General features: G+C 43.1%; 1 protein-coding gene across 5 annotated transcripts in view; it reads right to left on the reverse strand.

Moving 5' to 3' along the window:
* The window catches only part of si:ch211-51c14.1 (protein kinase C and casein kinase substrate in neurons protein 3), a 67,752-nt gene that overhangs the window by 30,905 nt on the left and 9,005 nt on the right, over positions 1-27,842 (reverse strand). For 2 of the 5 annotated variants that reach the window (XM_048521482.2, XM_048521486.2), the window contains exons 2-3: positions 13,651-13,752; positions 4,541-4,670 (exon numbers count right to left, since the gene is read on the reverse strand). In XM_048521482.2, coding sequence (XP_048377439.1) covers positions 4,541-4,600 — 60 coding nt within the window. In that variant the 5' untranslated portion in view covers positions 4,601-4,670; positions 13,651-13,752. The remainder of the gene's footprint in view (positions 1-4,540; positions 4,671-13,650; positions 13,753-27,842) is intronic. The other 3 variants (XM_048521483.2, XM_048521485.2, XM_048521484.2) reach the window with 3 other exon arrangements.

A 27,842-nucleotide genomic window follows, 5' to 3' on the forward strand; every position in this document is an offset into this window, starting at 1 on the left:
CTCCTTAAAATACAGCATGGTGTTCTATACATCCAAGAGACAGTAGCACTTTTAAAACCTTGAAGTTTGTGCCTAGTCCTATAAAATGTCTTTGTTAATTTCAAATAGGTTCTGTTGATGGATTTTAAATATCTAATGGTTGGAAATAATAGGATAAACAGATATTGGTTATTGATTAGTTAATAACATGGAGTTGCAAAGGTTTTTTGGAGCAGTGAATGTGTCCCTACCTCTAAGCCAAGAGGCCTAGGTTCAAGCCCCACCTGCCCCAGAGATGTCATTACATCTCTGAACAGGTTGATTTGAAAATATCTATTGAGTTGCAAAGTGTTCTTGTGTTGCCATGATAGTATCTTGACCTAGGAGCCAGAAGGCCCTGCTTCAAGTCCCTGCTCCAGGTGTGTCACAACATGTCTGGACAACTTGATTAAAACTATCAAGTTGCAAAACTTTGTGTTGTGGTAGAGGCCATACCTCTGAGCCAGGAGGCTTGGGTTCAAGTCCCATCTGCTCCAGAGATGTGTCATGACATCTCTAAACATGTTGATTTGAAAAAAAACACTAATGAATTGCAAGCAGGGGCACAACCAATCTGCTGCAAGACCGTACTTCTGACCACAGGATCCAGGTTCAAGTGCCATATCAGGATACGATGGCCTCGGAGAGGCATGTCATAACATGTCTAAACAGATTAATTAACCATTGAGCTGTAAGTTTAAAATTGAACAGGAGGCAAAGAAATATTGAGGGCTGTTTTGGCACAGGGACCTGGGTCTAAGCCCTTCCTGCTCCAGAACTGTGTAATAACATTTCTGAACAGGTTGGTCAGGAACTGAAGGCTGGCTTTTTATGATATAGTCCAGCGAGATTTGGATCTCCTTAAAGTATAGAAGCATTGTGAAGATATATGCTACTTAATAGAAGAGGACAAAGGTTAAAGGAAAGGTTTCTTGAAGCACTTCAGTCCCAAGTGCTTGATCTTTGGGCAGTGGCCCCTGTCCCTAAGCCAGGAGACCATCCCATCTGCTCCAGAGGTTTGTCATAACATTCGTGGATAGGTTGATTATAAAATGGCTATTGATTGTCACTTAGTGCTCTGGCAGTACAATGATAGTGTCCCTACCTCTGAGACAGGAGACCCAAGTTCAAGTCAACCTGCTGCAGGGGCGTGTAAGAACGTCTCTGAACAGATTGATTGATCAGTAAAATATTTACTTATAAATATAGAACGTAATTTGAAGTGTGGACTGTTCTCCTTGGAGGAAATCTGACAGAGGTTTTCAAGAGCATGCACAGAGTGTATAGAGTAGATCAGAAGAAATTGTTTGTTTAAAAAAAAGGAGAGGTTATCTATTCAACCTGACTTTCAAACAAAGCAAGGGTGAAATGAGAATTTCATTTCCGCACAGCAAATAGGTAGGTCTGAAATGTACCACATTGAAATGTGACGGAGGCAAATTCAATTGCTGCATTCAAGGGAGCATTGGACAATTATTTGAATAGAATTTACAATATGGGGAAAATGACAAAAGATTGGCACCAGGTATTGATCTTTATTTGAGGAGCAGTGCAGGCAAGATGGACCAAATAGCCCATTATGCCATAAGACCTCCTTGATTCAGATAGGCTTGGAAATCCTCTGATAAACCTCTCACCCAGTCCTGTTTCTGTAATCTCCTTCAGCTCTGCAGACCTTCTCTAAACCTGCACAGCTCCAACTCTGGCCTCTTGTGCACATTGCCTTCTTTGACCCACCATTGGCGACAATTGTCTTCAGCTTTCAGACAACTAAGTTCTTGAATCCTTCCCCAAAGCTCTCCATCTTTTCATCCATCTCTCTCTATATTATCAAAACACATTCATACAATGCAATTTTATGTGTTTGAGGGTTGTCTTTGGTCAGAGAGGTGGCACAGTTGTTTGTCGTGCCCACATCTTGTGCAAACAACCAGTGAAGCGATGGCATTGATTTCTTGGACATTGAGTGCTGAGTCAGTGCAAGTCTGGATTTTTTGGGAGGGGTGAGGTTTGTAGGGAACCAATAATTTGTCTTGCAGACAGTGGGGTCATATGGCCATCAACATTTTAACGTGGTTAAAATGTGTGGTCTGAAAACATAATTAGTAAATTGCCTGAACCTTATTGAACAGAAGGGAATTTTGAAACTGTTTGGGAGTGAACTGGATAGTGGGACTAGCACTGCCACAGTCCTGAGGAGCCAAGTGTCTCCTGTCTGCACTAGAATGTTCAATGAGGGTAAATTTAGCTTCTGTTACTCGGTAAAAATCCATTAATGACATGAATTTTGTGGTGGAAATGACAGTAAAACTGAGAGTGTTCAGTGTCATTACTCCACTACAACTGATGGCAACTTTTGTGGTCCACATGTGCAGAATAACATGGCAGTCCAGAGGCTACAGTCAATGATAGTCAGAAAGTATAGACAATCTGCTGTTGAGGTACCTCCAGCCGCAATCAATGAATAATCAACCAGACCACAAGAATTTCCACTTCTTCTGTGCTTCTCATTGTAAAGAGCCGTTGTAATAGTTACATCTTGTTGAATAAATTGTAACTGCATTTTAGCAGCATACTAACTTCACAATAACTGCTAAGCAGGCTCACTGACCTTGAAAAGCTCATCTTATGTTTGTGTAATATCAAATTTATCCACAGAAAACAAAATACTTTTAATAGAACATTTTAAGCCTCCTTTAACTTTAGATTTAGATTTTACTGTCACTCGTCACCTTTGGATTAATATAAGCATAATCATTTACGGTAAAAAAATTTCATTTTGCAGCACTGAAGCAACTCCGATACCCCAAAGACTTAAAAAAAAGTTAAATTTTCCATCTTGAGTCAAGCATGATTTAAATCTGTTTATTTATGTTTTCTTGATTTGATCTTCTTTCTCTTTCTTTAGCCAACAAATTGTGTGGCTGAACTGTTTGTAGAATGTAACAAATACATCTCTGTAACCAGCCTGAAAGTGGTGCAGAAGGGAAACTCAGCATGACAATTGCAGAGCAGAATTTGTTTTTCACATCACCCATCCCTTTCCCTGCTATTAATAGCTATAGAGTTATTGCTTTCCCCGCTGAGCCTCGTAGTTACAGAAAATAAAGACACTCTCTATCAGCTCTTCCTTACTGAGACACTCAAAAGCATCATTTCATAAGTAAATGCACATCTTTTCCACTGCTCCTGTAGTGACTCCCTAATAACTGGCATCTTTTCCTTAAGGCGCCGTCCATTCCCAACATGTGATTCATCGTACAAATTTAACTGTTTTCAGAGCATGGAACCTAAAAAGGAAAGATATCAACAGCTTTTACCTTCCCAGAGTTTGCTGTGATTTACTTGATGTGATTGGCTTACTTACTTGCTGACATCACTGCTGCTGGATACCTGGAGATCCTCTGACCAAATTCATGCGGGCATTGGGATTGGGGGAAAGCCAGAGAGTCACACAGCACGGAAACAGACCCTTCTTTATGGACAGCCTTTTTGGAAGTTACCGGTGACTGCAAACTCTAGACCAAAAACAAATCAGCTACCCATTTACACCTTGTCTCACTTCTCATCTCGTGTGACTTTAGTGAAAGTCAATCCATCAATTATCACTTCATTGAATGGATTTCTCAATATAATAGAACATTCCCTGATCAGATGGTTAAATTCCTTCCACTGTAGTTCAGGTCACATGTGTGGTTAGTTCACACATAGGCCCTTTACTACCATGGTTTTCCTGGTAGTAACTACAGTGATTGTAATGAGGTCAGCCAGCTGGACCTCAGAATATGAGCTCCCTGTTTGGGGTTGTTAATCTGGTCCAATCAGGGAACCCTGGCTGACATAACAATGAGCATCAGAAATACAATCATTCTGGTACCTGTCTCTGAATGAGGTAATACTAAAGTGAAGGAATGTTCGTGTATAAATAAAAGGTGAATTAGAGTTGGGATATTAGCCTCCACTGGGGTATTTTAGTAACGTGTTTCCCCTCACTAAGCATGTTCAGGGATTTCAATCAATTTTAGTTTCATTGGTCTGCTCTTAAGAGCTTGAGCAACAGAAGTAGAAGTAGGCCATTCAACCACTCACTGACCTACTATTCAATACGGTCATGGCTAATCTGATGTAGCCTTTACTCCATTTTCCTGCATGTCCCTCATAACCTTGACTTCCTTGTCAAACAAAAGTCTGTTGTCTTAGTCTAGCTCTCAGTGACCGCAATAACTATCCAAACAGAGGAGATCATTCATTTGCATTCAGGAATCCAAGTCTTTATTGCTCTTCCTTGACTGAGGGAGACGGGGACTATTTATAGTTTTCTGACTACATCCCCAGTTAAAGTCCAGACTTGGAGCTTTCTGTCTGTGTAGCACAAGTCTTCTCCCTATTTGGATTTTCTGGAGACTTTTGTTTTAGAAAAACTGTCTGAACAAAATGATGAATATAAATCACCCGCCAGAACTATATATTGGAGCAATGTTGCATACTAAGCATAAGATAACCCCGATCATATGAAACTCACCATCCAGAAACTGTTGCTGGTTGCTCCTGACCCTGGGGCATCACTGTATTTCAGAGACATAGCAGTGCAGTCTTCTGGCTTCTCTTTCTCTCAGACACTGTCTCTGTCTCTTTCTCACGTCAACTTTCTTCTAGGAGTCAAGATAAAAAGGATTTATTGTTTGAGAAAAGCTTGTAGCTTCCATTTTTTGGCTGTTGAAGTGGTGTATTTTCAGTTTTATAAGATGGGAAAAGTTCACATGTTAGAATATGTGGGAAGGAAACTTCCTCAGTCCCTGCTTCATTGCCTTATAACATATAGTTGTAGGGTCATAGAATCATACAGCACAGAAATAGATCTTTTGGTCCATGCCAAACATAATTCCAAACTAAACTAATTCTACCTGCCTGGCCCATATCCCTCCCAACCTTTCCTATTCATATATCCATCCAAATGTATTTAAAACATTGTAATTGTACCCACATCCACTATTTCATCAGGAAGTTCCTTCCACACACGAACAACCCTCTGTGTAAAAAAATTTGCCCCATATTCCTTTCTTAAATCTCTCTCCTCTCCCCTTAAAAATGTGCCACCTAGTGTTGAAATTCCCCATCTGAGGAAAAAGACAACACAATCAACCCTCTATCTATACCTCTCATTATTTTATAAACTTCTATCAGGTCGCCTCCCAACCTCCTATTCGTCATATCTAGAGTCCAAAAGTAAACTGCATAGAATAGAAGCTCTGATATCAAAGTGTGGAGCTGGATGAACACAGCAGGTCCAGCAGCATCTAAGGAGCACAAAAGCTGACATTTCGGGCCAAGACCCTTCATCAGAAAAGGGGGAAGGGGAGAGGGTTCTGAAATAAGTAGGGAGAGAGGGGGAGACGGACCAAAGATGGATAGAGGAGAAGATAGGTGGAGAGGAGAGTATGGGTGGGGAGGGGATAGGTCAGTCCGGGGAGGACGGACAGGTCAAGGGGGTGGGATGAGGTTAGTAGGTAGGAAATGGAGGTGCGGCTTGAGGTGGGAGGAGGGGATAGGTGGGAAGAAGAACAGGTTAGGGAGGCAGGGATGAGCTGGGCTGGTTAGCATGAAGTGGGGGAAGGGGAGATTTTGAAGCTTGTGAAATCCACATTGATACTGTTGGGCTGCAGGGTTCCCAAGTGAAATATGAGTTGCTGTTCCTGCAACCTTCAGGTGGCATCATTATGGGACTGCAGGAGGCACAGAATGGACATGTCGTCTAAGGAATGGGAGAGGGAGTTAAAATGGTTCGTGACCGGGAGGTACAGTTGTTTATTGTGAACCGAGCATAGGTGTTCTGCAAAGCGGTCCCCAAGCCTCCGCTTGGTTTCCCCAATGTGGAGGAAGCCGCAATGGATACAGTGGATGCAGTATACCACATTGGTGGATGTGCTGGTGAACATCTGTTTGATGTGGAAAGTCAACTTGGGGCCTGGGATGGGGGTGAGGGAGGTGGTGGTGTGGGGGGCAAGTGTAGCACTTCCTGTGGTTGCAGGGGAAAGTGCTGGGTGTGGTGGGGTTGGAGGTGAGTGTGGAGCGGACAAGGGAGTCCCGGAGAGAGTGGTCTCTCCGGAAGGCAGACAAGGGTGGGGATGGAAAAATGTCTTGTAGATGGCAGAAGTGTCAGAGGATGATGCGGTGTATCTGGAGGTTGGTGGGACGGTATGTGAGGACTAGGGGTATTCTCTTTTGGTGGTTATTGCGAGGGTAGAGTGTGAGGGATGAGATGCAGAAAATGTGGGGGACACGGTCGAGGGCGTTCTGGACCACCGCGGGGGGCATGTTGCAGTCCTTGAAGAATGAGGACATCTGGAATGTACGGGAGTGGAATGCCTCATCCTGGGAGCAGGTGCGGCGGAGGCAAAGGAATTGGGAATAGGGGATGCAATTTTTGCAGGGGGGAGGGTGGGAGGAGGTGTATTCTCGGTAACTGTGGGAGTTGGTGGGCTTGAAATGGACATCGGTTTCTAGGTGGTTGCCTGAGATAGAGACAGAGAGGTCTGGGAAGGTGAGGGATATGTTGGAGATTGTCCAGGTGAACTTTAGGTTGGGGTGGAAGGTGTTGGTGAAGTGGATGAACTGTTCGAGCTCCTCTTGGGAGCACGAGGCAGCGCTGATACAGTCGTCAATGTAATGGAGGAAGAGGTGGGGTTTAGGGCCAGTGTAGGTGCGGAAGAGGGACTGTTCCACATAACCTCCAAAGAGGCAGGCATAGCTTGGGCCCATGCGGGTACCCATGGCCAGCCCCTTTGTCTGTAGGAGGTGGGAGGAATCAAAAGAGAATAGAAGCCCTGCAGTGTGGAAAAGCTATTCAGGCTATTCAGCCCAACGAATCCACACTGGCCCTCTGAACAGCATCCCATCCAGACTCATCCCCCAACCTATCCCTGTAACCTGCATATCCCATGGCTAAAACATTGAACTTACACACTTCTGAACACTATGGGTCAATTAGCATGGTCAGTCCACCTAACCTGCACATTGTTGGAATGTGGGAGGAAACTGGACCACCTGGCAGAAACCCATGTGGACACAGGGAGAAGTACAAACTCCACACAGACGGTCATCCGAGCATGGAGTCGATCCTGAGCCCCTGGTGCTCCACTAACCACCAAGCCACCATGCCAACTAAAGGTGAGAGGGGAAAATTTAAAAGACACCTAAGAGGCAACTTTTGCACGCAGACAGTGATGTGTATGTGGAATGAGCTGCTAGAGGAGCTGGTAGAGGCTGGTACAATTACGACGTTTAACAAGCATCTGGATGGATACATGAATAGGACAGGTTTAGAGGAATATGGCCAAATGCTGGCAAATGAGACTAGATTAATTTCGGATCTCTGGTTGGCATGGACAAGTCTGTTTCCATGCTACTGTATATCTGTACGATTCTATGATTGGTGGTGTGTTTAACCCGAGGGTCACCATGCCTTAGACAAGGATAAGGCTGAAAAGTTGGGACTTCATAGTGATCTTAGTAGTACAGGAATTGCACTCCTCACATAAGTTGGCATCAGTCTGTACAGCAAACCAGCTGTCCAGCCAACTGAGCTAGCCAACCCCAACTCCCACACTTCAGCAAGCTTCACCAACAGATATGTAGCAGCAACCCAAAATAGTGAATTTTAGTTAATCTCTTTGAGGGATCAATATTTCCCAAAGGCAGAGAGCAGCAGTCCTTGAGACTTTATTGAGATGGTGCCCTTTTGCATGCACCAGGAAGGGCAAGTGGGGCCTTGGTCCATTCCAAGGAAAGGCATCTTTAACAGTACAACTCTCCCTCAGTACTGCAGCAGTAGTGCGAGCTTAAATTTTGTGTTTGAATCACTGGAACCAGTTAGACGAAGCAAAGACTGAAAAGGATTTGCAGCTGAAATAGGTGGAGATGGGCACTTTGAATATAGATCACTTAACTGACCATATCACCATTCGTGCGACTGGTTAGGTGCATGGGTCAAAATCCTTGTACTCCCTCCCTAAGAGCACTGTAGGTGTACACTGTAGGGATGTGTAACGTCGCTGGACAAATAATCCAGAAGCCTAGTTTAATGCCGTATGGGTAGAAGTCTGAATCCCACTATAGCGACTGGTAGAATTTTAATTCAGTTAACTTTGACTATTAAAAGTACTGGTGCCTTTAAACCATCATCCATTGTTGTCAAAACCCAGCTGTTTCACCGATGCTCTTTAGAGAAGGAAATCTGCCATCCTTACCCAGTCTGGCCTACATGTGACTCTAGATCCACAGCAATGTGGTTGCCTCTCAACTGACCTCTGAAATAGTCCCAAGCAGACCATATTTCAAGGGCAATTAGGGATGCTGTTTGGTCTGTCCAAACCTTGTTGGTGTTCCAGAGCAAGGAATTAACCTCAACCAAGTGTTGTAGGCTGACATGTTCCAAGGTCCAGGACTATGTGCTGAGGGATGCGCTAAAGCTTGTACTGCCAAGGCACAGTGGGTAAAAACCACTGTCTGAGGTCTTTCTGCTGGAGTTAAATGGGAGTCCAGTTATTGGATCCTCCTAGTGCCTCAAATGCATGCAAATCTAGTTTGTTCAACTAAGAGATATTTTATTTGGGTAGAGTCAAGCTCCAATGTTTGCTATGCCACTGTACAGAACCGAACTGTGTTTGTGACGATGTACTTATATGAACAGTTTTTGATGAGTAAAGTATATTTTTGAAATCAAAACAAAAACAGTTAGAGATGGTCCACAAATGTTGCCCTTGCCAGAGACACGCAAAAACTTTTTTTAAAAAATGGATTGCAGATTCACAAAATCAGCTCACCATCATTCTCTTAAAGGGCAAGTAAAGATGGGCAGCAAACGCAGGACATTGCCATCAATGCACAAGTCCAAATAAAGAAAAATAAATTCTATCCATGGTCCTATTTGAGGTGTGGAATTTAGATTAGATTCTCTTGGCACCAACATCCTGAACTAAATATGTCTTTGTAATGTAATATGGGTGTGATTCAGAACAGGCTCTCTGTTTATTATCCTATCTCAAAACCCCAAACTAAGAGTAAAAACCAGTGTAATTGTCTTCTGGATTCACCTTAAAGAATATTCAGAATCAATAGTAGTTCACCCCTTGATTTTCTTTAAAAAAGTACAATCCAGGGATTGCAATAGATCCTCTGGCAGATTAGAAAGGAAAATAATCTTCAAAAAGCACTTTACCTCATCCTCAGGATGTCCTGGAAGGGAAAAACTGTTTTGACTGTCAAGTGGATCAGAAACTAAAGGAAACAGATTTAAAATAATGGGTGAAAGAACCGGAGGACGGAGCAGGAGAATCCTTTTGTTTTATAATTAAAACACGGCAGGTTGTTATCTGGAAGACATTGCTTTAAAAGGCAGGCCGAAACCGAATTAGGAGTGACTTTCCAAAGGAAATTGCATGAATACTTAGAAAGGATAGAGAAGGAGGTTATGGGGAATGGCAGGATGGGGAGAGTAGTGGATTTTTAACTGGGAGGAGGATTACAATACCAGACAGTTGAAGAACGGAAAACACCTCAAAAAATTTGCAAGTCATAAGCAGCAAAGATTCCAGCTAAGTGGGGAATCCAACAATATAGCAAGGAATATTTTATTATTGAGAGGATCATTGTTTCATTGACCATGTAAGGAAATTATTCTGATTTTTTAAAACATCTTGAGTCAGTTTTTTTCAAAAAGGCTTGTCCATTTTCTACTTTGCAAGAGAATTGGCTGGGCTTGACTGTAACAAAAGGCAAGTCATACACCACAGTAGAATTTCTTTTTCTTGCATGGGATGACGGAGGGGAGTGGTGGGAAATCACCAGCAAGGTCAGTATTTGTTGTCTATTCCTCTTTGCCCTTGAAAAGTAGGTAAGTGTTGTAAACCGAGCAATTGTCACCTTGAACTCTAACACTCAGTTTGAAGGTTGTGGGTTCAAATGCCAAAACCACATCTCTCCTTCCCCCAAACTCCTTTGTTGATTTGTGGCTGTTTTTTTACCATTTGAAGGGTAAGATTTTCCCTCCTCCCAGTTTCTTTCCAAATTTATCCTTGTCAAGTCACCTTGGTTGTGTGTAGAACTCCCACCCTCAATTTGAAGGCTGTGGGTTCAAACACCAAAACCCCTTTGTTGATCTGTGGCTACGTTTTATCATTTGAAGGGTAGGATTCTCCCCCTTCCCAGTTTCCTGGCCAACATCTTTTGCCTCAACCAACACCACCAAAAAGTTGACGATCTGAGTTGTTACCTTTGATGCTTATGGGATCCTGCTTTGCCAACACTACACTTCAGAAGGAATTTATTGACCTTGAAGCACTTTGAAATGCTCTAAGGATGTGAACGGTGCAAGTCCTTTTTTTTTGACTGTTAACCCTGTTCATTAAGGAATGTTAAACAGCTCAAACTGGCAGTGTCATCAGCTCTGACGCACATTTTACACTGTTGCTTTTTGGTGGACATGTTACTGCAAGCCAAAGAGCTTTTGACCAGAGAGCAATACCACTCTCTAATCCTTATGTTGCAAAATGCCTAGAATTCCCTCTATAATGGCATTGTGGGTCACCCCACAGCAGGTGGACTGCAATGATTCAAAAAGGCAGCTCACCACCATCTTCTCAAGGGCAACTAAGAATGGGCAATAAATGGTGGCCAGCCAGCGACGCCCACGTGCAACAAATGAATAGAAAAAAAAAGTCCCCTGAGACCTTTGTGGTATTTCAATCAAAGGATCAATTAATGAGAAACCAACATTCATTGTAGTCAAGGACTAAACCGAGATGAACTTTACAGTCGATTATTTCAAGAAAAATACTGAAAAATGGTAAAAAGAACAAGATACAATACTATAGTCATCATCAGATTAGAGCATTCCAGAGTCCCCAGTTCTGAGTGAAGAAATTTCACCTCATCTCTGTTCTAAATAACCAAACCAGTGTCGCAAAACTGTGTTCCCGAATTCTAGACTCTCCAGGAGACGGCCTTGCACCAGCTACCCTGTATAGCCCTTCCATGAAACTTCCATGTTTCACAGAGATCATGTCTCATTTTTCCATTCTCCAATACATATGGGCCTGTTCAACTCAATTCTCATCAAAGGACAAACCTGGAATGACAAACTAATGAACTTTCATTACGCCCTCTCAGAGCCAAGTATAACTTTCCTCAGTATGGAGATCAAAACTGTACAAGAGTATTCCAGTTGCGATCTCACCAAAGCCCTGTACAATTGCAGCAAAAGACTTTTCCTCTTGTATCCCAACCCCCTTCCAACATACTTATCTGGTGTGTCCAGTCTTCGACAGCAGTGTTACCACAACCAGTGAGTACAGTGTGTTGGATAAATGAGTACATCGAGTGCATAACGAGTACGTAAACTATTTAATGAGAAACTTGACTAAACTTCGAGGGCAACTCCCTAACCATATTATGTTTCTCAGATGCTTAGAACACACAAGAAAAGACAACAGGGGATTGGTGTTTTCCGGCTTACGGATTAGAGAGTGGTATTGCTTGTTGGTCAAATTGAGTGGTCTGCAGTAACTTATCCACCAAAATGTAACAGCGTAAAATGTGAGTCAGAGATAATGACTCTTAGTTTGGGTGACTTAATATTCCTTAATGAACGGGGTCCGCGGTCAAAGAAAGGACTTGCACCTTTCACATCTTTACAGCATCTCAAAAGTGCTACAAAGTCAATAAATTCCTTCTGAAGCATAGTGTTGGCAAAGCAAGATCCCATAAACAGCAAATGTAACAACCGAGATCATCATTATTTTGATGGTGTTGGTTGAGGTAAAAGATGTTGGCCAGGAAACTGGGAAGGGGGAAGAATCCTACCCTTCAAATGATAAAATGTAGCCACAGATCAACAAAGGGGTTTTGGTGTTTGAACCCACAACCTAGAAATTGAGGGTGGGAGTTCTACACGCAACCAAGGTGACTTGACAAGGGTAAATTTGGAAAGTTGTTTTCCCTTGTGAGAGAATCCGGGACCAGACGGCATAATTTCAGAAAAAGTATTTGCACATTTAAGACAGATGAGGAGGAAATTTATCTCACAAAGGGTTGGGAGCCTGTGGAGTTCTTTAGCACAGAGAGCTGTCGAAGCTGGCTCATTAGTATATTCAAGGCTGAGATAGGGAATTTTTTTAATCAGTAAGGGAATAGAGTTATGATAAAAGGTAGAAAAGTCGAGTTGAGGATTATCAAATTAGCTATGATTTCATTGAACAGTGAGCCAGATTCAATCAGCTGAATTGCCTGCCTCTGCTTCTACATCTTATACGCTGTGGATGCTCAGTCATTGAGTCTGCTCAATATTGAAACCAATAGTGTTTTGGGCTTGAAGGGAATTAAGGGATAGGTGGAAATGTGGAGTTGAATTCAAAAATCAATCATGACCCTACTCGATGGTGGAGTGGGTTCAGAGGACTGTATGATCTACTGTTTACATTTTTTGGTAATCTCCATTAGGATGATAGATGGGCCACAATATGAAAATGGCAGAAAATAATGCAGACAACTATGAGACAGTCACCAACAGCTGTGACCTCTAAAAGTTGACTGTTCAGAGAGGCAATGGAAGAAACAGGAAGAAATGGATAGCTCAGCTGACCAAGGAGAGTATCAAATGTAAATAGAGGCCACATGAAACATACATTTTCTTAGCCTGCTGTCTTCATCTGCAGCAAACGCAGAAGGGAACAACACTGCTAGAGTGTAGCCCCTGAGCCATGTCAGCTGATGTTTAACACAGTCATACAGCATAGCATAAAACAACATCTCACACGATGGAAGGCTGCTATTGGAAGAATAAAGGTGGACCAGCACCATTAGAAACATTCACCTGTGAGGGAGGGACCAATCAACCAGGTCTCTCACTCCAGTTTAACCATTTACAGACCCTCTGCTGAAAAACTGCCTGTGTATGAGAATATTGGATAATGACAAGATTGGGGTGAGGCCATGATGATCTCGATTTTTCTATTGGCCTCTGACACTTATTGCATTAACTGACCTGAAAGATGAGAGGGGGTATCAATAACAAAGGTAGCACACTTTTAAAGTGAAAGACAGGAGGTTCAGGGGGGATTTGAGGAAATCCTATCTCACCCATCAGAATGTTGAGAATCTAGAATGCACTGCCTAGGAGGGTAGTTGAAGGGGAAAAACTTCATAGCGTTTAAAAAGAACTTGGGGTGAATACTTCAAATGTCATAACATTCAAGGCTATGCACCAAGTGCTGGAAAGTGGGATGAGTATAGATTTGCTGCAGTTATGGCAGTACAGACTCGATGGACTGAAGGGTAGCTTTTGTTCTGTATGGTATTATCAACTATTTCTTCTGGAGTATTATTGACTTAGAGGCAACAGAGTTTAATGAAAATAATGAAAGGGTTGTATAACATTCCTGTTGATAGATTAATGAGGACCCAAGAATATGAGTTCAGATTATGTAAGAGTAGGAATGGATTGGGTACTGGGAGTCCTACCTTACAGATCAGAGAGCTATTACTGGCTAGTGTGATGGATACTGGGTTTCTGTAATTAACTCCCAGTTAGGGCAGAGGTTAGAGGGTAAGCAGGGGAGGCTTAATGGACTCACTGACCTTTCAGATTCTCTTACTTCGACACGCTGATTGAGAAAGTAGTGTCTGCAGCTGAATGTGTAACATCATCATCATCGGCACATTGTGGGGTGGTGGGGGGAGCTGGATAGAAGGAAGAAAATTGAGGATGAGCATTTGTGAGGGGGATTACAGAGTTATCAGTGAAGCAGGAATTTGATGCCCCACCCTGCAACTTCAGTTAAGGAGTTCTTAACTTGACACACCCTTTACAAGATACCAACACACCACTCAGGAATGCAGAGCAGTATTTAATGTATTTTGGAATGTCATGTTGATATACCATCCCTTGCTCCACTTCAGGCCGATGTTGCCAGCTTTGCATGTTTAGCAAATTGCCATAAATAGCTGGGATCTCTTGCCTTTTACTAACGATATTGAGAGGACAAACTGCTTGTTACCAGCTGCAGGGAAACACCAGTCAAGCCAGCAAACATGGTTTCTGCACTACCTTCTCTCACATCTCCAATAAGATTCAAATCCTTTTGTTTTTAACACTGAATAAATACATGCGTTGTGGCATGACTCTGTTAATGACCACCATTGAATGTGTCACTATGGCGATTGGACAGTTGATGTGGGTACCCCAACTGTGCCCAACTTGTATCCCAGCTCCCACCCAGAATCCCCCACAGTCTTACCATTGAGAAAATACCATACTTGGAAGCACCTTTGATTTTAATTAGGTAAGGGAATTGAAGAGCTATTGAACCAAGCTAAGTAGATGGGGATAGCACATAGATCAGTCCTAACCTAACTGGCAGGAAGCCTCAAAAGGCTGAATCGCCACTTCCTGATGGTCTAGGTGGACAACTGTGCCACCTAGTGATGTACCAAAGCCTAAAGAGTAGGATGACCTGCATTCTAAGCAACCCAATCTCATTTGGCTGTTGCTTGGAAGGGCATAGCTAACAATGACCCGAGCTGGGTCAAAGGAAGTGTGTCAAGGGTTTCTCCTCATCCTATACCATAACTCTTGCAGGAACATACACATCGTATGGTGATGTGGGATTAATTTCAGATGCAACATCCATTCCCTATCTGCAAGCCAGTAATCTCTGTAAAGTGAAGAATAGAGATATATACACCACTATACGCAAATAAACCATTTTCTGTATTGGTAGTCACATCCCTTAATGAGCAAGTGGTTTTTTTAAACTTTCTCTCATTGAACGAAAAAAGGATAAGCATTCATGACTCATTCCTAATTGCCATTGAGAAGGTAGTGATGATCTGCCTTCTTGAACCACTGCTGTCTATGGCTGAAGATTTACTTATTGTGCTGTTAAGGATTGAGTTCCAGTCTTTTGACACAGTGATAATAAAGGAATGGTAACATATCACCAAGTCAAGATGGGGAGCAGCTTGGAGGGAAACTTGCAGATGGTGGTTTTCCCATGTGTCTGCTACCCTTTCTTGTTGAGGTGGTATTCTTTAAAGCCGTAGAAAGTGTTGCCAAAAGAGGCCTGGTGAGTTTCAGTGCATAGTTGTGGAGGGAGTACATGTTTAAGGTAGTAGTTAAGATACCAATAGAGTGAGATTCTTTATCATGGATGGGATTGAACTTCTGGAGTGTTGTTGGAGCTGCACATATACAAGCAAATGAGGAGTATTCCATCGCACTCCTGACTTGTCCCTGGTAGCAAGTGGACTAGCTTTGGGGAATCAAGAGGGGTGTTACTCGCTGCAGAGTTCCATGCATATGGCCTGTTCTTGTAGCCACAGTATTTATGTAGTGAGGATAAGTGTGAATGAATAAGTATAAATGGTAACCTCCAGGATCTTGATGATGGTGGGGGGTGGAATTCAGTGATTGTGATGATATTGAATGTCAAAGGGCAAGAGTTGGATTTTCTCTTGTTGAAATGGTTCTTGCCTGTCACTTATGTCAATTTAGTAAAGATGGTAAGTATTTGCTTCCTTAAGAAGCATGGAGTGAGTCGTGTAATTATTTAGAATGCATCCTGTGACCCTGGAGTTGATGGTTCATTTCCCTAATACAAAATAATCACCAGTCACTTTGCACACCATCAATCAAATCAGAACAGGAATAGGCCATTCGGTCCTTCATTGCTCCACCATTCAGTACAATCATGGCTGATCATCCAACCCTATTTCCCTTTTCCTCCCCATTTCCTTTGTTTCCTTTAGCCTTAAGAACTCCTTGAAACATTGCATATTTGGGACTCAAACTGCTTTCTGTGGCAGAGAATTCCACAGGCGCACTACACTCGGTGAAGAAATTTCACCTTACCTCAGTCCTAAATGGCATTCCCTGCATACTCAGACTGTGATCCCTGGTTCTGGACACTTCATCGTCAGGAAAATCAGGAGACTACTCTTCAATTCAAGTAGATTTATGGGCAGATGGTGAGTTGGGTGGGAGTTTAATTGGACAAGGACAGACCAAAAGGAATGATGCAGCACTGATGGAGGTATTGCAGTTCATTCTGCCTGTTCCAGATCTTTGAAAGAGCTATCTCATTAGTTCTACTGCCCTGCTGCTTCCCATAGTCCTGAGGAATTTTTCTGAATTAATTATCTTCAGTGTATTAAAAAGCTCACACGTGTGAGCAGTCTGTGCCAGCTGTTTCCAACGTAAATTATTATGTTACGGTGGAAACTATGTAAACCAGTCATGGTGTAATTACATCCTGCCATGCCATTGGAAGTGCTGCCAGTGATGGACTTGTGTAATTGCACCCTAAAAGTTTCACTGACATCATTTACATCAGATAATTGACATTTTTTTAAAAAATCCAATTCTGAAGTAGCATCCCATTGGATTCGAAACACTAACTCCGCTTCTCTCTCCACAGATGTTGTCAGACATGCTGAGTTTCTCCAGCACTTCCTATTTTCATTTCGGATTTCCAGCATCCGCAATATGTTGATTTTTATTTTGTTGAGAAAAATTATCCTGTAGCAAATGCCAAATTGTGATGACAGAGAAATAAGTCATCATAATTCATAACAAACAATCATTACAATAAGTTGAAATGCTAAAAGCTTCACAGAATTATGAATGTTTCAGCATAAGAGTTATAATTTTTTGCAAAATACAGCTTTCCCTAATTTACAGATTACGAATGGAAGATCTACTGCACTCTGCATTTTGTATTAAAGTCCATAAATCATATGTTACCATGCAGAATTCATTAAATTCTCAATTATTAGCATAGAGGTTCCATTAAAAATAACAGCTGGCATTTGTAGATAGCTTGAGATGTGAAACAGCTCACGTTTGTAGATTTTGAGGGGGAGAGTGTGGCAATTAGGAGGTTTCAGAAGGAATACTGTCCATTCAGGTCATTAAATATAAGTCTGATACCAATTCCACCACCACACGCTACCCCCCACCTCCCCACATACAGGTGATGATTTGACCTGAGATGACTAATCTTACAGTGGGGGCCTTAAACTATGATGACTCTTATTTTTCATAAGCACAATTGTCACCTCTTCCTGATTCAGGGATTGGCACACTTCTGTCTGGAAATTGTTGGCTCATTAGACCTGTTAGACCAGGTATTGCCCAAATAAAGGCTGAATCACTAACTGAGGAAGAGCCTTCACAGCAATAAAACATCCAAGTGGCCAGCTGGGCTTTGGCTCATGATTAGATTCCAGCATACAGATCCCAAATACGCAACTGACTGTCCTAAGCCAAGGAGATGTTAATGCAAAACAGCAGCTGCTCCATTTTACCCCACCCGGTGACATTGCGTGCTCGGCAACAGGAGAATCTGGCTGGAACCAGCTGGATGGCATCTACCAGCTTATATCAGGAATGCCCGACCACATCAACCCTGAAAACTCTGTTATCAGGAAACTGTTCCCGGTAATGCTAACACAGCCTTCTAAATTTATCCCACTGAGCGGAGAGGGTGATGTGTCACTGACTGCTTTGTAAATATTGTATCTATGTTTTCTGCAAAAGACTGACAGTTGCCAGGCCACAGTTTTGAGTGCGCTGATGCTGGCAGCTCACCAAAAAAAAGTCCATTTCTCAGGAGCTCTGACACAGTGAGAGACTGGAATCTTTTCTCTTAAACACTGGTGTGTTAGAACTTGGTGGATCAGAAGCACACATCACAAAATTTAAACTGCCCATGACTTTTGTTTTGAACCTTATGTTAAAGGTGCTAGTTACTGCAGAAGAGTCCCGATCTGAAATGTCAACTTTCCTGCTCCTCTGATGCTCCCTGACCTGCTGTGTTCCTCCAGCTCCACACTGTATTAGACCTTCATGTTAAGGTAATAGCTTCTTCTCACCAGTCCCAGATATGCAGTCCCTGGCACTGAAGTGGACAGTTTAACCCTGAGCATCTATGGCCAAGTGTACCATCCCAGAGCCACCAGACCCTATCTCACCACAGTGGCTGCAGTTCCTGTGCAGTGCCAAAAAGCACCATGGCCAACAGCTTTTGTTTTATTATGTTCTTTTCATGGGGTGGAGGCCAGTGTTTGGTTTAATTGCCCTTGAACTGAGAGATTTGCTGGACCATTTAGTAAGGTGGTTAAGAGTCAACCACATTGTGGTGGGTCTGGATTCACATGTAGGCCAGACCAGGTAAGGATGCAAGTTTCCTTCCCTATAGGATATTGGAGAGCCAGATAGGTTTTTACAACAACCAATGATAATTTTATGGTCACTATTTCTCGTCATTTTGATAATTTAACCTAAATCCCACAAGCCACCTCAATGGAATTTGAACCCGTGTCACCAGGTCATTAGTCTGGACCTCGAAATAGGTTACTAATCTATTATGTTTACATTTAGTTCCAGATGTATAGTGATGTTTTTGATGTTTAACTACCCACCAGGCAATTAGGGATATGCAGTAAGTGCTGGCCTAGCCAGTACACTCTCATCCTATAATTGAATCTTTTAAAAAAGTGGATGGCAGTCATGACTTTGTCGTTTATCTCAAGGAGGGTTGGAATATAAAAGCAGCAATGTGCTTCTGAGGCTTTATAAGGCTCTAGTTAGGCCCCATTTAGAATACTGTGTCCAATTTTGGGCCCCACACCTCAGGAAGGACATACTGGCCCTGGAGCGTGTCCAGCGGAGATTCACACGGATGATCCCTGGAATGGTAGGTTTAGCATCTGATGAACGGCTAAGGATCCTGAGATTGTACTCATTAGAGTTTAGAAGGTTGAGGGGAGATCTAATAGAAACTTACAAGATAATGTTTGGTTTAGAAGGGGTGGACGCTAGGAAGTTGTTTCCGTTAGGCGGGGAGACTAGGACCCGTGGGCACAGCCTTAAAATTAGTGGGGGTAAATTTAAAACTGAAATGAGATGACATTTCTTCAGCCAGAGAGTGGTAGGCTTGTGGAATTCATTGCCACAGACTGCAGTGGAGGCCGGGACGTTGGATGCCTTCAAGGCAGAGATCGACAAATTCTTGATCTCAAAAGGAATCAAGGGCTACAGGGAGAGTGCAGGGAAGTGGTGTTGAAATGCCCATCAGCCATGATTTAAATGGCAGAGTGGACATGATGGGCCGAATGGCCTTACTTCCACTCCTATGTCTTATGGTCTTATGGACTCGATATTAAAAAGGTTTTCTCCCAGAATTGGAATACATATTCCAATCTGACATTCCCACTTCAGTACAAAGGGAGCGCTGTGATGTTTTGGGTGCCATCTTTTTGATGAACTGTTATCTAAGACCACACCTCCCCTCCCTGGCAGGTGAAAAAGATCTTGCCGAATTATTTGAAGAGGGGTCCTGTTGCTCTGACCAATTTTTATCCCTTAACCATTACCAAAATGATTTTGCAGATGACACCAAATTGATGGTATAGCAGACAGTGAAAGTTATTGGAGATTACCAGGAGATCTTGATCAATAGGGTTAATGGACTGATGAATGGCAAATAGAGTTTAACTCGGACAAATGTGAGGTGTTGCATTTTGGTAAAAACAAACAAGGGCAGGATTACACAATTGATGGTAGGGCCCTGGGTAGTGTTATATGGGTTCATGTACATAATGCTGCGAAATTTGCATCACAGGTAGACAAGGTGGTTAAGAAGACATTTAGCACACTTGCCTTTATTGCTCAGACCTTTGAGTATAGGAGTTGGGACGTCATGTTGAGGTACAGGATGTTAGTAAGGCCTCTTCTGGAGTACTGTGTCCAGTTCTGGTTGCCCTGTTATAGGAAGTATATTATTAAACTAGAGAGAGCTCAGAAAAGATTTACCAGATGTTGCCGGGAATAGAGGATTTGAGTTCTCAAGATAGGCTGGCACATCTTTCATTGGAGCATTAGGAAGTTGGGGGCTGACCTTTATAGAGGTTTATAAAATCAAGAGGGGCGTAGATAAGATGTCCCTCAGCAAAGGTCTTTTTGCTTAGGTGGGGGAGTTCAAAACCTGGGGGTATATTTTCAAGGTCAGAGGAGAAGGATTTAAAGAGACCATGAGGGGCAAGTTTTTTTCTACAGGGAGTGGTTTGTGAGTGGAATGAACTGCCAGAGGAAGTGGTCGGTGCAGGTACAGTTATAATGTGTAAAACACATTTGAATAAGTTCGTGAATAGGAAAGGTTTTGAGGGATATCGTCCAAACACAGGCAGGTTAGTTTGGGAATATGGTCAGCATGGACTAGTTGGACCGAAAGGTCTGTTTCCATACTGTAGGACTATCTCATTGATGTGGGATTTTGCTATTCGCATATTGGCTGCAGTGACATCACATCAAAAAAGGACTTCATTGGCAGTAGGACAGGATACATGCTCCCTTCAAACCAGTTTCCAACAGTGACGGAACTGTGCATTCAATCCATGGAAAAGGACATGGTCTCAAGCATATCCAGTGACAGGGCACTCACGCAAGGTAAATAACTGATCCCTGATCATTCTGTTTACTACTTTTGTGTTAGCAGCTGCAAACGCCTCTTTACAAGATTGTATGTATGAGAATTTGACACCAGATTGTGGGTGGTTTTGTTTGTCACTCCTCAGCATAGCTCTAAGCAGGAGGTGCTCTGAGCAACTTGGTCCATCACTACCCTGGCCCATTAGTTTCCAAATGATGCAGAGTTTTGCTACAAAAAAAAATGCAGCTAGGATCTTTAAAGTAGCCCCTCAGGTCTGCAATCTCTGGTACTGTATTAAACTAATATGGTCTAACAACGGGCATTTGGTTTGAAGTAATCACTAAGTTGCTTAGGAATGCTTGCAGTGTCAGGGTGCCATGCAACACTTTCCATCTAGTACTCAGGACAGCACTGGATAGTCATGATGTCGGGAAGCTGCTGTTATAAGACTCATCAGCAACCTGCCCTCTGGATACTGAATGAGTTCTATTGTGACGTGGACACTTATGACTGACTGGCAAGTACTCCACCCCTCCCCCAGACCTTCCTGAGCTTGAAATGGCATTGCACCAGAACCGCTGAGCTACTGGACCACCGCACTGCATGTGTTTTTTATTGGACTCTATTGCATCCAACTGGATCCAGTTAGAACATTTAGAAAATGATACTGATTGAAAACAGACACTCAAAGCCACAAGAATACTTCCTGAGCCAAGTCAGACAAAGCAAGGCTTCAAGTTACGTTGAATACAAGTGCTCCTGCCAAAAAAAAACCCTTTTCACTCCCGATGCAAATATTAGGATGTAAGGTAACAACAACTTTCAACAATAAATGTAGTGATATGGTGCCATTGATGTAAGAAAAATTCCCATGTCATTTACAGGAGCACGATAAAATAACACTGCATTGATGTGCACGAAGAGACATTAGAAGAGAGAAACAGGGTTAACATTTTGAGTCTGGTATTATTCTTCTTCAGTTCTGAAAAAGTCATATCAGCCTTCAAACATTAACTGTGATTCTCTGCACAGATGTTGCCAAATCTGCTGAGTTTCTCCAGCACTCTGTTTGTTTCAGATTTCCAGCAGTTTGCTTTTGTTAGCTGTAAAAGGTGACCAAAGGATTGGTCGTAGAGGTGGATAATAAAACGTGAGGCTGGATGAACACAGCAGGCCAAGCAGCATCTCAGGAGCACAAAAGCTGACGTTTCGGGCCTAGACCCTTCATCAGAGAGGGGGATGGGGTGAGGGTTCTGGAATAAATAGGGAGAGTGGGGGAGGCGGACTGAAGATGGAGAGAAAAGAAGATAGGTGGAGAGAGTATAGGTGGGGAGGTAGGGAGGGGATAGGTCAGTCCAGGGAAGACGGACAGGTCAAGAAGGTGGGATGAGGTTAGTAGGTAGATGGGGGTGCGGCTTGGGGTGGGAGGAAGGGATGGGTGAGAGGAAGAACAGGTTAGGGAGGCGGAGACAAGTTGGACTGGTTTTGGGATGCAGTGGGTGGAGGGGAAGAGCTGGGCTGGTTGTGTGGTGCAGTGGGGGGAGGGGACAAACTGGGCTGGTTTTGGGATGCAGTGGGGGAAGGGGAGATTTTGAAGCTCGAGAAGTCCACATTGATACCATTAGGCTGCAGGGTTCCCAGGCGGAATATGAGTTGCTGTTCCTGCAACCTTCGGGTGGCATCATTGTGGCACTGCAGGAGGCCCATGATGGACATGTCATCTAAAGAATGGGAGGGGGAGTGGAAATGGTTTGCGACTGGGAGGTGCAGTTGTTTGTTGCGAACTGAGCGGAGGTGTTCTGCAAAGCGGTCCCCAAGCTTCTGCTTGGTTTCCCCGATGTAGAGGAAGCCACACCGGGTACAGTGGTTGCCATATACCACATTGGCAGATGTGCAGGTGAACCTCTGCTTAATGTGGAATGTCATCTTGGGGCCTGGGATAGGGGTGAGGGAGGAGGTGTAGGGGCAAGTGTAGCATTTCCTGCGGTGGCAGGGGAAGGTGCCGGATGTGGTGGGGTTGGAGGGCAGTGTGGAGCGAACAAGGGAGTCACGGAGAGAGTGGTCTCTCCGGAAAGCAGACAGGGGTGGGGATGGAAAAATGTCTTGGGTGGTGGAGTCCGATTGTAGATGGCGGAAGTGTCGGAGGATGATGCGTTGTATCCGGAGGTTGGTGGGGTGGTGTGTGAGAACGAGGGGGATCCTCTTTTGGCGGTTGTGGCGGGGGCAGGGTGTGAGGGATGTGTTGCGGGAAATACGGGAGACGCGGTCAAGGGCGTTCTCGATCACTGTGGGGGGAAAGTTGCGGTCCTTGAAGAACTTGGACATCTGGGATGTGCGGGAGTGGAATGTCTTGTCGTGGGAGCAGATGCGACGGAGGCGGAGGAATTGGGAATAGGGGATGGAATTTTTGCAGGAGGGTGGGTGGGAGGTGGTGTATTCTAGGTAGCTGTGGGAGTGGGTGGGCTTGAAATGGACATCAGTTTCAAGCTGGTTGCCTGAGATGGAGACTGAGAGGTCCAGGAAGGTGAGGGATGTGCTGGAGATGGCCCAGGTGAACTGAAGGTTGGGGTGGAAGGTGTTGGTGAAGTGGATGAACTGAAGTTGGTGAACTGTTCGAGCTCCTCTGTGGAGCAAGAGGCGGCGCCGATACAGTCATCAATGTACCGGAGGAAAAGGTAGGGTTTGGGGCCTGTGTAGGTGCGGAAGAGGGACTGTTCCACGTAACCTACAAAGAGGCAGGCATAGCTGGCATAGAGATGGAATTTGCTTTTGCTTTATTCTTTCACGAAATAAGGGTATAACAGGCCAGCATTTGGTACCATCCCTAATTGCTCATGAACTTGAGTGGCCCATGAGGCCATTTCAGAGGGCATTTAAGAGTCAATATAGCTGCTGGTCTGGAGTCACTATAGATCAGAGTGGGTGAAGATGGCAGATCTCCTTATCTCAAGATTATTACTGAACCAGATCCATTGATTATATTTTCAGGTAGTCACCATTACTGAGACTTTGTCCTATATGAGACCAGAGACACTATAAGCAGAAAGACTCCTACACTGGCACTGATACATTTGCAAGCTCTTTCGCTGCAGTCCAGGTGATGTCCCACTCTTGGGGTCCTCAAATGTACTTTACACGTCATCTTAGACCGGCCACATCTTCCCCTGTCTGGGGTTGTCCGTTCAACTGTCACTCTGACAAAGTGTATGTCCAGGAAAGTAAAATCCAAAGTCCTGTAAATTCAGTTGTCTCTAAGCCACAGTGACCATAAGGTGCCTCTGACTGGTCCTGTGAAGCATTTCTTCATCAGTGATGTGATCTATCCAAGTGATGCCTAGGCGAACATAGGCAACGCTAATAAAAGATGTCCAATACATGTGAAACCTTTACTGTTCTCTTCCATGTCTTGCTGACATTGATTGTAGTTGGTACTGTAATGGTCATGTAGAATTACAGTGTCATAGCTGTATTAATGGTTTTGGATACCCAGACCGTTTGGAGATACTGAAAACTGGTGTCTCTTGGCCAGTTCTTATTTGGATATCCATCTTTACATCACCACCCTGAAGATGTTGCTTCTTTGAAATGATCAGCATCCTCAATGATTATGGGGGAAGGTGCCTTGTTGCTACCCAGCCTTCAAAGTCTTTGGTTTTCTTGCAACTGCTGAAGAGAGAGATCACCAACATTGTCACTGCCACTCTGGAGACTGGTGATCAAGTCTTGAAATGCAATGTGATTCTTTGGCAGCAATGCAATGCTGTCAGCAAAACGCAGACATGCCAACGGCTGGTATTATTACAGGATAGACCCAACCATCACCTTCCTCATGATGAAGTCACTAACCTAGAGCAAAGCCAAGTATGAAACCTTCCATTGTCCTGTGGTGATATTGAAGATAGTCATGATGCCCATACTGGAGATGGGATCAGTCAAGATCATCTTAAGTGACAGAACAGGCTTGAGGGGCTGAATTGCCCACTTCTGCACCTAGTTCCTATGTTCTAACGTCTTGGCACAGCAGCTGAAGTCACAGTCCAAGACTTTGAAAATGTTAATAACCCACTGGAAACCGTCATGTCTAGTGATGGACCAGGGAGACGATGGATGCGATCGAAAGCTGACTTGAAGTCAACAAATTTAATAAGCAGTGGCTTCTGATACTTTGACTTCTGTTTTATGATGCTCCTCCGTGTAAAGATCTCCTCAGAGTGTGATCTACTGTCCTGGCAAATGCTCAGCACCAACATTGAAACTAGTTTCATATTCCAGATTTGCTATGATTTCAACTCATACCTCCAGTGCATTTGTCCTCTGGATTGCTCAGCAAGTGACATTACTACAACTGTGACATGGTTTAAGGAGCGTTTTTAAAGAAGGCAAGAGAGAAGCAGGGAAGTTTGGGATGTAAGTTTGTGAGCCCAGGGTCTTAGTGACTGATGGCACAATGAGCAATCGTGGAGTGATCAATTAGGGGATACAAGAGAGACCAGAATTAAAGGACAGCGGATAACAAGAAAATACAGATGTGTTAGGCCATGACATCCAAATGGTTTTTTTGATAATAGTAGTCTTGCCTCTTCTATTCTATCTGAATTTTTTTAAGATATATTATTTCTTGGGTGCAAAAGGTTCTGATAATGAACTGAAATATGCCATGTATTAGAAACAAAAACAGAAGTTGCTGGAAAAGCTCAGCAGGTCTGGCAGCATCTGTGAAGGAAAAATCAGAGTTAACGTTTCAGGCCTGGTGACCCTTCCTCAGAACTTCAGCAGACCCAAAACATTAACTCTGTTTTTTTCTTCACAGATGCTGCCAGACCTGCTGAGCTTTTCCAGCAACTTCTGTTTTTGTTCCTGATTAACAGTAGCAGTTCTTTCTGTTTTTATGTCATTTATAAGTTTTGTATATAGCCTGCTTGATATTTAGCCTCTGAACTGCTCTCCAATATTTGTCTTGTCTGTGGCTTAGTAACCAGAACTGGACATAGGTTTAAATATCCAATCCAACCAGAAGTTTATTTTAGTTGGTTAATAAGGACACTATGCTGCTATCTGACATATTCCCAAGCTATTAGTTCTTATCCAGTGTCCATTGACAAAATGATGGTGGATGATTGGTAAATCCCCTCTTAACAAGCAACAATAGCATTTATGTTTACAGTGCCTTTAATAGCATTAGTCACAACAAGTAGGAAATGGAGCAGAATTCGATATCCTCCTTACTCCTGTTTTAGATGAGGTTGTGTGCATTCTGACTGTTGTAGCAGCGATATCAGTTACCACAGAAGCATGTAGACATCATAAGACCATTGGGGAAAGGAGCAGGATTAGGCCATTCAGCTGATTGAGCCTGCTTTGCCATTCAATCATGACTGATATGTTTCTCAACCCCATTCTCCTGCCTTCTCCCTGTAAACATTGATCCCTTTACTAATCAAGAACCTGTCTACCTCTGAATTAATTACACTCAATAACTTGGCCTCCATAGCCTTCAGTGGCAATGAGTTCCACAGATAAACAAGCCCCCTGGCTGAAGAAATACCTCATCTCGGTGCTAAAGCTTTGGATCTTTAAGATTGATTGGTTTAGCATTGTACCAAATTTATTCACTAGGGCAAAAGGAGAGTTGGGTAGGATTTGAATCTATGCACACAGCTTATTAGTTGGGTGCAGTAATGTAATCATTACACTAGTTGACTAGCAACTGAGTCAATGATTGTAGGTTCAAGCTCCAAAGTAGAAATGTAAGTGTAGCATCCAACATCGAGGGAGGACTGTGCTGTCAGAAGTGCCATCTTCTGGTTGAGACGTTAAACCAAGTCCCTATCTCCTGCCCTCCCCCAAGGGGTACTCTTTCAAAAATGAGCAGTAAAGTTCTCCCTGGAGGTCTGGACAAGATTCATCCCTCAGCCCAAATTGAGAAAGCAGATTATCTGGTCATTCATCATATTTCTCTCTAAAGAGTCTTGCTGGGTGAAAACTGACTGCCTTGAAGACTACACAAGCTGCAAATGCAACTGCTACACTTGAAAAGTAATTTGTGAGCTGTAAATTGCTTTGGGACATGTAAAGTCTTGTAAAATACTATATAGATACAAATCATTCTTTATGAGTTTGCATACAACCATAACATATTGGTACAATTGACTGTAATGAGTAAAGAGCTGCATTTGAGTGTAATCATTTGTGGCTAGCAACAGGGAACTGATGATATCAAGAGCTAGCTGTTGCGATAATTAGAAATGGGAATACCCCACCTCCTCCCACTCGAATTCAGTCTGCTCTATAATTGACTCTAGGCACTCTATAACTCATCTGGGAGCTGAAACCCTGGAAAGGTGCCAAGTACAGGTTAGCATGGAATTGAAGACCTCAACTGCATCACAGGGCTTAAGGGAAGAGAACTTCTAATGTTCACACCTGTCACAGATTTTTTGGACTTGTGTGAAATTATCAGAAGACAACTGGCATCTAGAAACCCTAAAGCAAGTGAAATAGGACTAGTTGTGACCTGTTTTCAGTGCTTGCTTTTTTTCCAGATTCCGGAAGAGTGTTTTCTAGGAAACACCTCTCTCATATTCTCTTTCCATTAGTAAATAGTGTTTCGTAAATCGACTGGTCTGCTGCCAGAATGAAGGGTCTGGATTTGTAGTGTGAGCACTGACAGCCAGCTCAAAAACATTGGTTTTCTCAATGCCAGTTCCTTTAGTTAGCTCCTCAAGGAATCCTGGCCCTCAGTAAGTCTGCCTCTAGTAAGCTTTGAGTTTGTCCCAAATGTATTTGGATAAATTCTGCATTAAATAGAAAGGTTTATTTTTCACTGCCCCAGGAAATCTCAAAGTGCTTACAGCCAATAAAGTTTACTTTTTTCTTTACATTTTCATGGGTCAAGAACATCAAGACCCACATTGGTTGTCCATTCCTAATTGTCCTTAAATGGAGTGGCTTGACAGCCTATTTCAGAGGGCAGTTAACCACACTGCTGAGAGTCTTAGGTAGGCCAGACCAGGCAAGAATTCCTTCTCTAAAGGACATTAGGCGAACCATGCAAGTTCCTATAATAATAAATGACCATTTTGTAGTTATTATTACTGTGACTAACTTAAATTCAGATCTGATTATTGAATTTAAATTCTACCAGTTGCTATGGTTGGTTTGAACCCACATCCCTAGAGTATTAACCTGCGTCCCTGGATTACCGGTTCAATGCCATTATGACTACAACACTATTCTCCCCCAAATTGCTTGCAAGTCAGTCAAGGTAGGAAACATGGCAGCCCGTTTATACCCAGTAAGATCCCAGAAACTGCAATACAATAAAGTTTTGTTTTCTAGATA

Source organism: Stegostoma tigrinum, chromosome 38, assembly GCF_030684315.1.
Source record: "Stegostoma tigrinum isolate sSteTig4 chromosome 38, sSteTig4.hap1, whole genome shotgun sequence".
NCBI lineage: Eukaryota > Metazoa > Chordata > Chondrichthyes > Orectolobiformes > Stegostomatidae > Stegostoma > Stegostoma tigrinum.